This window comes from Mustela nivalis (genome assembly GCF_964662115.1).
Source record: "Mustela nivalis genome assembly, chromosome: 16".
NCBI lineage: Eukaryota > Metazoa > Chordata > Mammalia > Carnivora > Mustelidae > Mustela > Mustela nivalis.
The window spans coordinates 30,445,427-30,458,206 of NC_139035.1; the positions used below are offsets into that span (position 1 = coordinate 30,445,427).

Consider the following 12,780-nt stretch of genomic DNA (forward strand, 5'->3'; position numbering starts at 1 on the left):
TTCATCTTTTACTTAGCCCTCATCAGCTTTTTAAATTATTCGAATTACTTATAAACAGAATGAAAACTAATAGCACTTTTAGTAGGTGCCACAGCAGCTAATTTGTGACTGCTCCATAAATATCCACTAGCAACAGTAAATACCAAATATCCATATATCAAATAGCACACGTGAAGTTTTCCAAACTTACTGTTGCTGATACGACTACATTTCCTTGCTCCGTGTTCCTGCACTCTTCCAGGCCCTGGCTGTGCAGGGTCAGAGGGCACCGTGGGGGGCGGGGGCAGCAGTTTCCTGGGCATCGTTCTAAAAGGACAGAGCAGGAAAGAAGGGCCTGCCTGTGAATATGTAAATTCATCAGGCAGATGCAGGTCCTGGGCCTGGATGCCTTGCCGAGTTTGTTTACTTACTTACATTTGCCTTTGAGTAGCCCTTCCTTGGCAGAAAGGAGACAGTGTGGGTTATTTGAAATCCATAGACCGATTTTCCGGATTTTCCTCTTCTCCGTATTCCTGCCTCCCCCGACGGCCAACAACTTGGTACCTGTCTGCACCCACATTCTGGCACCAGCACCTGATGAGGGGGAATCTGACCAAGGACGCTGTGGGTGGCCTTCAGGCTCACTGGGTCCGTGAGCCCAGGTGGTATTTGTGCAGCTGTGTACTTTTTCCTGGGAGAGGGTTCACCACTTTCTTTAGATGCTCTGGGAGGTAAATGCCCGAAAATCTTGAAATGGTAGAATGTGTCCTTGAATGGCAGAAGGAAATGTTACTGTAGGAAAGTTGTGGAACTACTTATAAGTCAGAACCTGGCACCTTAGTATGGACCATAAATGAAGATTTGGTTGTTTTGTTTACTCAAAGTCACAATAAGATAGTACCATTTTTCTGAACACTGATGCAAAGAAAGTGTATGAGTAGCATAAGGTCAAGGCATATGATTGCCAGAGCCAAGACCTTGCACAGTGATAGCTGATGAGGAAACTGCAGAGAGAGGAGTGAGATCAACGAGCGTCTGGAGCTCTGGCCTGAAGCAGACAGCTCCTGACCATGTGCAGGAGGCTCAGTCTGTGAAGAAAAAGTAAATTGTGCTCACTGTGCTTCCCCTAGGAGACAAGATTGCCAACAACTTCAGGAACTCTTGGGGGGTGTTTGTGGTTAAATTTTGGTAGTCTGGCAGATAGAAGCTGAAAAGCTGATGCAGGGGCATCAGCCCTTGTTATATGTGGTCCCTGGTTCTCCTGTTTGTGTCATGTTGAATGAAAGCTGGGACAGAGACCAAGCGCTCCCTCCGAGGCAGAGCACGCATGCGTTCGTGTGTTAGGCACCTACTTGGCCACTTCCTTACTCTGCCGGCCCCTGTTGGAGGCGAACCAGGCACTTCCTGTGGTGGCATTTACTGTCTGTCTGGGGAGACAGGCAGGAAACGGTAATAGAGTAACACTGGAGATGCAGCAAGGTTAGGCTGGAAATCAGCAGATGTGCTGATACATTGGCTAGGAGGTGGCTGTTTGAGGTAGTGATGTTTGGGGATGCTCTCAGTTGGCAGTGTTCTGAGGGATGGGCTGGCCATGTGAGGCAGCAGGGATAGAAGGGGAAGGCTCCTCCAGGCAGAGGGAACAGCAGTGGCAGAATCCCTGACGTGGGGAAGGGCTTGGTGAGTTCGAGATCCAGAGAAAGCCAGTGTCTGGACTGTGGAGAAGCTGTCCTGTGCCAAACTACAGGCTTGTGAGCTGTGGTTAATGTTTCATACTGTGCTCAAAGATGAATGCGAATCCTAGGGAAATGATAGGACTGACGTGCTGGGGGCGCTGTGAGAATGGGTGGAAGGAAAGCAAGAGGGAGATGAAACTGGTCAGGGTCTTGGGTTTGGTTTCTTTGGATATCCAGACAGGAGATACAGTGGTCTGCGTGAGGGAGTATGTGGTGGAGAAGCAGAGAGCAGTGGACTCCTGCATTTTGGCATCAGAGCTGACAGGACTTGCAGGCAGATTGGATGATGTCACAAGACAGGGTCAAGGTGGGGGCCCCAGGGTTTGGGGCTAAAAGCTTTTGGAGTTGGAAGTGTGGGGTGTGGAGGGAGTTGGACAGATCCACACGTCCTGCTCTGTCAATGATGGATTTGAGATGTGTGTCCAATTGGGAGGGAGATGCCGAGCAGTCTGTTGGGTCTAGATCTGGAGCTCCAAGGTAAGGCTCTGAGGGGAGGAGAAGAGGGAGATCCCTTCCCTGGTCCTCGTGAAGCTCTGGGTGATTTGCTCAGGGTTCAGGTGACCTTCAGGTGAACGCTGTTGGATTCTGCCACATGTATAAGCACACGTGTCTCCTTCGTGCTTCTCTTTGGCTTTGAGCCATGAGGTTTAATCGTTATTAAAAATAACCAGGAAACACTGGCCTTTGACCAGGGCTGATACTGATGTTTTTGAATTTGGGGTCATGAGCTAATGATTTTTTTCACTGGGCAACAGCGTGCTAGGATGTGGAGGTTATGGTCTTACTGGGATTCCAGGCTGAGGCTACGAGTGTGCAGATGTACGTGTGTGAGCAAGTTTACAGAAACAGAACACTGACATAGATGTTCCTGTTGTCTCCATCTGACTTGCAGTCTAAGTGATTCTTAGAAAGTGAATATTCCTTGATTTTTTTTTTAACCCGTTTCTCCTTTTCCCATATGTGAGTTGCCTCTAATAAGGAAAAAATGGCTGTGAGAGAAGGGAAGCAGCATAAGCTGCAAAAGTCCCTGCTCTGTCACGAATTGCTGTCACTTTCTGCTGTACTTGTCTGACTTGTATCCTTTGGTTTTCTCTCCCTAGGCTGTTGCAAATGAGTCCGGACTGAACTTTATATCGGTCAAGGGACCTGAATTGCTCAACATGGTAAGTCATGTGGCGTCCGCCATGAGTATAGGTTGGGAGACTCGGGGCCACTCCAGTCACGGGCTGGCATGTCCTCAGTCCTGGGGATGGACGTGGCATTTGGGTAAAATCTCCACTGCGGGCGTGATGTTAGCTTTGCTCTACAGTACCGAATATGTGTAGCTGCTCTCCCAGTTAGGTCTCATCAGCTTGGCATTTCCATGTTCTCACCTGCAAAATGGAAATAACATTCAAAGTGTATGCTCCTTGCCGAGTGTTCATCACACACTGTACATACACAGTCATCCCTCAAGCAGCCTGGGTGTGAGCTGCGCAGGCCCACGTAAACATGCAGAGACTTCTCAGCAAATACAGTCCTCGCCATGTATTTTCCTCATATTTTCTTCTCTGATGCTAGTAACTTTATTGTAAGAAGTCCGCTTGTGATACACAGAACATAGAAAGTAGGTGTCAGTCGACTGTTTATGTTGTCGACTGTTAGGCTTCTGAAAGTCAACAGGCTATTGGTGGTTAAGTTTTGGGGGAGTCAAAAGTTACACATGGATTTTCGACAGCAGTGGGCAGGGGGGGTTAGTGCCCCTAACCCTTTGCACTGTTCAAGGGTCCACTGTATTATTCTTCAGCAACCCAGTGAGAGATGACTTACTGTTTCCTCTGATTCCTGATTTCCAAACAAGGAAACTGAAGTCTTCAGGCAGTGTGCACCTTGGCCAAAGTCCGAGAGCTGAGGAAGGAGAGCTGAGATTTGAGTCTTGGTTACGTGACTCCTGGTCTGCTTGCCTTGCTCTAGTGTCCTGTGGCTCAAATGACTGAGGTGTTTTTTTTTCTTTAAAGTAGGCTCCACACCCAGCATGGAGCCCAACACGAGGCTTGAACTCATGACCATAAGATCATGACCTGAGCCAAGATCAAGAGTTAGACACTCAACTGACTGAGCCACCCCAGTACCCCCAGATGACTTAAGTTTTAATAAATAAAAGTACTAAGGAGAAAAATATTACCATAGTATATAGTAACTTCTTTCCATATTTAGCAGTTGACGTAGTGTCTCAAATTTAAGAGAGTTTGAATACCTTATTATCTCTTTATCCCCATGAGAAGTAAAAATGCTATTCTGTCATGTATTCAGATGAAGAAGTGAAAGTAGTAGTGTTTATTTTAAAAGGCCTTTCGGGGTGCCCGCTGGCTCAGTCAGTGGAGCATGTGACTCTTGATCTTGGGCTTATGAGTTTGAGCCCCACGTTGGGTATAGAGATGATTTAAAATCTTTAAAAAAAATTTTAAATAAAAGGCTTTTTACATTTATACCCCTACTGGTTTTTAATGTGTTTCCTATTGTATGTGATACCTTGCTCCTAAAGTAAGGATTCATATTTAAGTGTTTCCTGTGGGCTTTCTACATACGTCTTTACTTCCCTTATGCTTCATTTCGGCGTTCTGGCAGAAGTGTTAGAAATGAACCTTGGAGGGAGAGGATTGATCAGGGATGAGACTGGAGAAGAAGGGACAGTGAAGGGCTGTCCTACCTTGCTAGAGCTGGGATTTCCTCTCCAGAATCACAGAGACCCAGCAGAGGCTATAAATTCAGCGTGTGTTGTTGTGTTAACTTTATTAGAAAGCATCCCAAGCACAGAAGTAGTTATGGAGAGTAATGGAATGAATCCTTCTTGTATTTGTCACCCAACGTTTTTTTTTATAAAGATTTTATTTATTTATTTGACAGAGAGGGAGAGATCACAAAGTAGGCAGAGAGGCAGGCAGAGAGAGAGGGGGGAGGCAGGCTCCCCGCTGAGCAGAGAGCCTGATGCGGGTCTCGATCCCAGGACCCTGAGATCATGACCTGAGCCAAAGGCAGAGGCTTAACCCACTGAGCCACCCAGGTGTCCCTTTGTCACCCAACTTTAAAAAAACACACAAAACCAAGGTGCTTGAAGCCCCCTCCAGACCTTCCCTAACCATGACCCTGTTTTCTCTCCCATAGAATTTACCATAATCTTAAATTTGGTGTTCATTTATCCTGTGTAATTTCTACATTTATTCTATATGTACTTAGCCCTCAGCAATACTCAGTATTATTGTAAATGTTTCAGGAATGTTTAGGGGACAATTAGAAATGTGAACACTTGCCAGATAGATGATGTTTAGAGAATAATTTGGAAGGAAAGGGTGGATTTGGTGACAGAGTGCAGAGTGCGCTTGTCCTGACCAGTGCTGAGTTAGGCGGGAGGAGCAGATGATGAGTGAAGCGGGGTGAGGGGCATATTTGGGGTTCCATATACTATAATGCCCACTTTGTTACATGTGTGGAATGCTTTTGTAAACAGTAAAGGAAAAACAAAAGAAAATCCACTTTACATAAATGGTATGTGGGTTTTTTGTAACTTTTTTTTTTTTGGAAGATTTTTAAAATTTATTTGATAGAGAGAGACACAGCGAGAGAGGGAACCCAAGCAGGGGGATTTGGGAGAGGGAGAAGCAGGCTTCATGCCCAACAGGGAGCCTGAATAGGGTCTCGATCCCAGAACCCTGGGATTGTGATCTGAGCCTAAGTCAGACACTTAATGACTGAGCCACCTAGGCACCCCTGTAACTTGATTTTATTATTATTTTTGTTGAACATTTTTATCATTCTTTTAGCGTTTCTGGCCCCAATTCTGGTGAGGAAGGGATTCCCCCTCAAAAACATTGAGCAATTTCAGACACCGGCAGGGTATCTAAGAACACGCACTTCTCAGTTGAGCTCAGTTCTGGCACAGTCTGCTGGGACACAGCATTGGACTCCAGAGGCTAGAGCTCAGTCCTACAGGAGGGTCCCACACCCTCCACTGCACACAGCCTCCTCCTTAGTTGCTGTTGATTTGCTAGACCAGCTCATAGAACTCAGAAATACACTTGTGTTTATTGAAGGAACTGATAAAGGATAAGAAGAGATATATGGGGCAAAGTCCCAAACAGGAGTCTTGCGAGGCTTGATGCCTGGCTGCGGGGCACACGGTAGCGAACTGGCTCCCTGGCATAGAAGGATGGAAAAACTTCCTCTTGGGTTTTTATGGAGGTGTGATTACATAGCCATAATTGGCTGAGTCACTGACCATTGGCTGATTCATTCCCCAGCTCCGTCCTATATGGGGATGTGGGGGCGAGGAGGACTGAAAATTCCATTCCTCTGACCACCCTGTCCTCCTGGCAGCCAGCCTTGCCCTCAGGTGGGGTCCAGATTCACCTTGATTAGCAAGACGTCCTTTAACTTTTGTAGTTCTGACGTTTCTCAGAAACTATGGGTGAAGATTAGATATATCTTAGTGACCAAATAAATATATCATCTAAATCATTCTATCACAGGTATTATTTTTGTTGATACGTTTACTTCGAGCTCATTAGTCTTATGTGTGGTATTCCACTGATTGAATATAACCACACTTTTAAAAAATCAGTGACGGATGTTTAGGTTGAACATTATATACACATATCCTTTCATACATTTGGGAGCTGTTTGTCCCAAGGGTATGTATTCAGAGGAGAATTGCTGTCTCTTCTAGAGTGTGTGCACTTGTAAAAATAGAAAGTTTTGCCTGCTTTTTTCCCAAGGCGGTTGTTGCTGAGTTACACCTCCCCCGGCTGTGAAGGGGGTCCCCACGTCCTCAGCAGTGCCGGTGGGATCAGCTCTGAGGAGTGCGAACGGTCATCTCACTGTGATCTGACTTGTTCTCTAGGGAGAGGTGTAGGAAGAGGTCGGTGGCAGAGTATGGAGTGATGGGCAGAGATGAGGTGGTCTGTTGGAGATCGACTTTTTGGGGTTGGAAAATGCATTTGCTCTGGGAAATTTCAGGAACAAGGGGTCTGGAGACATCCAGCAGACATGCAGATATGAGTTTGGAGCTCTGAGATTTGGTGTGGCCCCTGAAACCCTGGGAATGGGCCAGGTCTGCCAGCAGAGGGGGTGCATTCACCGGGTCCCCTGATGGCACTGGGGCAAGGAAGGAAAAACTGGCAAAGCAGGCTGGTCTCTCGAAGGGGAGGATGCCCAGGACTTCTTAAGCCTAAAAACCGGGAGGAGGCTAACTAACTCGTTGGTATAACCAGACCGAGTACCAGGAACTGGAAGTAGGTAGGACCTTGGGTTTGGCAACTAGAAGATCATTAGTGACTTTAGGGCAAATATTTTCAGTAATTGTGTTTGCAAAAGCCAGATTTTCGAGGTTGAAAAATTTAGATTCTTTAGGACCCCGAACCAGTCCAATGTATTTGTACAGGGCTCAGGGTGTGATGATTGAGGCGAATGTGAAAGTGACGCAGGCTTTCCGAGGACATCCACCATGACGCGGTGAAGGTGGACGAGCTGCAGGTCACAGTAGTAGAGACACTCTTGAGTTAGAGGAATCAGCAGACAGTTGGGAGAACTGGTGGCAGGCTGTGAGACAGTGCAGGTGGGAGGAGCACAATGAGCAGAAGTACCAAGAAAGGACAGGGCAGCCGTGAGGGAAGGACAGTTCTGCTCACAGGAGCCTTACACCTTCATCACCACCGTGATGTACCGTGTGCCTGCATGATACGGCTTTCAGATTGTTTTAGGCATTGTATTATGAAAAACCTACTTTTCTTTCTTTTTATTTAATTTTATTTATTTATTCTTGAAAACTATTTATTTATTTATTTATTTATCTGACAGAGAGAGATCACAAGTAGCAGAGAGGCAGGCAGAGAGAGAGTGGGAAGCAGGCTCCCCACTGAGCAGAGGGCCTGATGTAGGGCTCCATCCCAGGACCCTGGAATCATGACTTGAGCTGAAGACAGATGCCTAACGACTAAGCCACCCAGGTGCCCCAAAACCTGTTCTTCTTAGTCAATCGGTTCGAAATTTTACAAGAAGAATTTACAAGAAGAATGCTTCGCCAGCAGTGAGACTGTATTCTCACATGTGACTTTCTGTACGGATTAGTCTAATGTTATAGCTGCGTGTGAATTGCTGTATTCCTCAACTGAACTTTTTTATTTTGATTTAGTTTTTTTAAAGAATTTTTTAAAAGATTTTATTTATTTATTTGACAGAGACACAAGTAGGCAGAGAGGCAGGCAAAGAGAGAGAGGGAAGCAGGCTCCCTGCTGAGCAGAGAGCCCAAAGTGGGGCTGGATCCCAGGACTCTGGATCATGACTTGAGCTGAAGGTGAGGCTTAACCCACTGAGCCACCCAGGCGCCCCTAGATTTTTTTTTTTTTAAGATTTTATTTACTTATTTGACAGAGAGAGGGAACACAAGCAGGGGGAGTAGGAGAGGGCTCGCCAAGCAGGGAGCCTGATGAGGGGCTCGATCCTAGGACCCTGGGATCATGACCCGAGCTGAAGGCAGACGCTCAACGACTGAGCCACCCAGGCAACCCTTGATTTATATTTCTTTTTAAATTTTTATTTCTTTAAGTCATCTCTACACCCAACATGGGGCTTGAACTCATGGCCCCTAAATTGAGAGTCGCACACTTTTCCGAAGGAGCCAGTCAGGCACCCCTGATTTAGACTTTAACATACCATATGTCCCACAAAGCCATGGGAGGCCTCGCTGGCTCACCTACCATCTCTGAAGCCATGTGACGACATAGCTCTCCCGTCAGCAACATGACCATGTAGGTAACACAGCAGAGCAGCGGATGACAGTTAGAACCCTGCTGAATTCGGGAGAGTTACGGCTGGGTATCCTACGCGATGAAGTTTAGGAGATCCGTTCTAAAATACAGCCGAATTACGGGATTAATTGTGACCTGGAGGAGACCTTACACTCACTTTGCCTTTGTTTTGCAAATGAGGAAATTTGTAAATGTGGACAACAGCTAGTTTTTTTAAGTTGACCCATATATTGGCTATTTTTATGCATCAGAAATGGGTACCTATCCACAGTTGCATGTGATTCCCACCTCATGCTTTTTGGACTCTTGATATCTAACCGCTATTTAGAACTAAATGATTTGGCCCCAACCCCAAAGTTGACTGGTCTCTGTGTTGTTTCTGCTGTGTCAGTACGTCGGTGAGAGCGAGCGTGCTGTCCGCCAGGTGTTCCAGCGAGCCAGGAGCTCCGCACCCTGCGTCATCTTCTTTGATGAAGTAGACGCCCTGTGCCCTCGGAGGTCAGACCGGGAGGTAGGTGTAAAGTCCTAAACCTTTTGTGAGTTCTGACAAAGTCACTCCCTAAGAACACTAAGATTCTTGCAGTGAAGAAGCCTAGTAATTCAAAGTGAAGGCTGCCATGGTGACAGTTGGTTTTTCTTGGCATCTGTGTCCATTTTGTCGCTACATGGTATTGCTTAAACTGGTCTGGTTCAGGCAGGCAAGTGGCTGGGAATGGGAATGACGTGGCTTCCAAGAGCCTGCCTCATGATCATGACTCTCTTCAGGCAAATGGGTTCTGGAGACAGGAGAAAGTATAATTTAAGATTTCCTTGAAATAGGGCTGAGCTTTGACTCAGCCCTGCTCCTTGTCTACCCAGACTCCCCCTGCATCCCTGGGCTGATTTAGGGTTGGTAGGAATTTCAGTATAGTGAGTGCCTGGAAGTGCTCTTGTTATAGGGATGCTTGTCTTAAAGTCCCCAGCAGAGCGAAGCCTCCTGTAAACAACAGCCAGCCTGCAAAAGGTGGTGGAGACTATCGGATAAGGACATTCCTGGCATGATGACTAAGCCGGTGGTTTTATTTCCTTTGTGATTTATCTTTAGATAGTTGTTCGGTTATCTTCAGACAGTTGTTCTGTGCATGCCCCTAAGGTTGTAAAAACAGTTACTAAATACCTCACTTAGCTCACAAATTCCAGAAACCTTCCAGAGGCCCAAGAACAAAACTTGACTAATGTCCGAGTGATTCATGTCATAGGAAGATTGTTTCCTCATTCAAGAGTCCCAGAAAATCCTTCCACAGTCTTGTCTCTGATGGCCACGTGGGTGGCCAAGGGTTGCCCTGCCTGCTTTGACATTCTAAATCCTATGTGGGATCCAGAGCAAAGCACTGCCCTTTCTGTCCTGCTGGTTGGGGCATGGTGCCCTCTGGGTCTGACTCCTTTTTAATTCTTCTGTGGCTCCACATACGCCCTTCATTTGTCAGGAGCCCCTTTCATGGGTTTTCAGCTATCAGTCATCGACTGGGAATCTAATTTGCGGGGGTTCACCGAGATGCCGCCTGCCTCAGAGAAGTCTGCAGCCTGGGAACCTCGCTCCTAACATCTGGCTTCTCTTGCTCTCTCTTGGGTGTGTATGAACACACGTTTCCATGTTCCAGTACACGTGTTCTGCTTTTTTGATTTCTTCAAATGAGGGGGATTCTGAACATATGTTAAATTTGAATGTGTTCTCTTATTATACAGGTTATACATGAACATGTACTTGTGAGAAAATTCAAATAAAATACAAGTGCTAAGAGATAGAGTCTTCTAATTTTTTTCCCTGTTATTCTCCTTGGAGGTTACTGCTGCCAACCCTTTCATGTATGGTATTTGTCATTCTAAAACTTTCTCTGTAAACTTAAAAACATGTATGACTTAGACTTTTTTTTTTTTTTTAAGATTTTATTTACTTATTTGACAGAAATAGAGAGAGATCACAAGTAGGCAGAGAGGCAGGCAGAGAGAAGGAGAGGCAGGTTCCCTGCTGAGCAGAGAGCCTGATGCGGGGCTCAATCCCAGGACTCTGAGATCATGACCTGAGCTGAAGGCAGAGGCTTTAACCCACTGAGCCACCCAGGCGCCCCTAGACTTGTTTTTTTACACAAACATGGTCATTCATCTTGACAATTTTCCCATGTACTTAGTAACTTAATTTTTTAACGATTGCTTAAATATTCCACGGTCTGGAAACAAGTATTTCTTAAATCACACTGTTTCCAGTTGTTTCTCTTACAAACAGAACTGAAGTAACATTATCATCACATATTTCTGTGCAAGTGGGGGACTTTCAGAAGTGGGATCTCAGCGTAGATGTGTATGTATTATGATCTGAAAGCTCACACTGAATTATCCTTCACAAAAACTGCCAGTTATGCGTACCCGCCAACACTTTGTGAAAATAACCATCTCCTGTGCCTTTGTCAGCATCGGGTAACACCCATCTAAACAATTTTTGTCAATTTTTTTTTGGCAAAACATGATATTAAATCTTAATAATCATGTCCACGCTTGTCAGTAAGATTGATTGTCTTCACTGAATGTGTATTTCATCTTCTATAATTTGCTTGATCAGATATGTTGACCTTTTTGCTCTTAAAATTTTGTTCTGATTTTAGGAGCTTTTGTGTGCTCCAGAAATGAGTCCATTGTCCAGTTATGTGTGTTGGTGCTTTTTTCCCCAGTCTTTTTACTTACCTTTAATCTGCTTATTACGTACAATGTTATAATTTTAATATAGTAAAACCTGTCATCCTATTCCTGCAGATTTTGAGAGTTTCGTCTTGTTGAGGTGGGACAGGGTTTATTGTTAATCTGTGCTGCTGGACTGTTTTGCGCCTGGATTATAATTATCTTCCATCCTCTGAGATGTTGGTGTTGTGTGTCCCAGGGGTGGTAATGTGCACCAGCTACTTTCTGGAGAAATCCGCCTGTAAACTCATGACCACCTCTGCCCGTGGACTTTGTGTTCAAGAAGGGCAGTCATGACAGACACTCACAGACACAGACACAGACACAAATGCATGCACAGATACGCAGACACACGAACAATACAGACACATAGAGACACAGACACACACAGATGCACACAGAGACACACACACAGATGCGTGAATAGACACCCCACTTTTCTCATCTCCATTGTGCATTTAGTACATTTCTGTGTCCGAGTGAGTTACCCCTCTGTCTACCACCTCCCCAGATCTTTCTCTTGGATGTTGCCCCGGAGGAGATCTGCTTTGTACTGTTGGCTTTCAGGAAAAGAGGAAAAGCCTCCATGCCCCAGTCCAAGGATCTGGAGCATCTCACATCCTAGGGCATCCCTTTGCGCTCAGTGTACACATGACCCACAGGAAATCCATTGCAGCCAGCAGGTCTTTGAATAACTTGGAGGCGGGAGACTCGGGTCAGCCAGCCTTGCCTGTGTTTAGCTGAGAGGCCTGGACAGGTGGCCTCTCTGAGCCTCAATTCCTCCTTCTGGAACAGGGGATAACAGGACTTGGGGGAGTTCCTGATGGGAATGTGTTTTGCACAGCACCTCTCAGAAAAGTGATTACTGTTACCTCTTGATCAAAGATTTCATTCAAGTTTGCAAATACCCCATTTCATGTGTAAAAACATGGTGATGTGTTTTTCTTTTTATCGGGAACTGATGGAGCTGTATTTATTTATTTTTAGACGGGAGCAAGTGTCCGGGTGGTGAATCAGCTACTTACCGAGATGGACGGTCTGGAAGCTCGGCAGCAGGTTTTCATTCTGGCAGCCACCAACAGGCCAGGTGAGGAGATGGCTCTCAAATCTTTAGCATTTGAAAACCGTCGGATTTACATACAGCCTCGTAATGGAAGATTAAGTTTAGGAAATCGCTTTTTGGCTCCTCAGTTGAAATAAAACCTTAGGAAGCTTCCTTGTAAGCTAGAGTAAAAAAACATAGCATTACTGGCTAGATTTAATGAGGTTTTTCTCTGTGTTGATTCTCAGAAGGTAGTCTGGTTGGCAGAAAATTCAGAATGTATGCTCGTGATCATACAAGTATTATCAGCATTTATGTCCTGTAGTTTCTGTCAAGCTCACAGGAAAAAGAGCCAGAGTCCTTTTACTGTATCTGAAGGTAGAGGATTGGTTTTCAAGGATTTATATCAGCTTCATCCCTGTACCTGCATTTAACTTGTACTTAAAGTTGTTTGTAAGCTTCAGAGCCACGATGGGTTTAGAAAAGGCTCCACATTTCCCGAATTCTCTTCATGTCGTTCAGTCCTCTGCTG

At 45.5% G+C, this 12,780-nt stretch overlaps 1 protein-coding gene across 7 annotated transcripts in view; it reads left to right on the top strand.

The window, feature by feature from the left end:
* The window catches only part of NVL (nuclear VCP like), a 99,732-nt gene that overhangs the window by 37,634 nt on the left and 49,318 nt on the right, over window positions 1-12,780 (top strand). For all 7 annotated transcript variants that reach the window (XR_014304285.1, XM_082704507.1, XM_082704504.1 and 4 more), the window contains 3 exons: window positions 2,813-2,875; window positions 8,886-9,005; window positions 12,194-12,293. Coding sequence is in view for 6 of the 7 variants with exons in the window: in XM_082704507.1 (XP_082560633.1) it covers window positions 2,813-2,875; window positions 8,886-9,005; window positions 12,194-12,293 (283 nt within the window). In the remaining variant the exon portion in view is untranslated. The remainder of the gene's footprint in view (window positions 1-2,812; window positions 2,876-8,885; window positions 9,006-12,193; window positions 12,294-12,780) is intronic.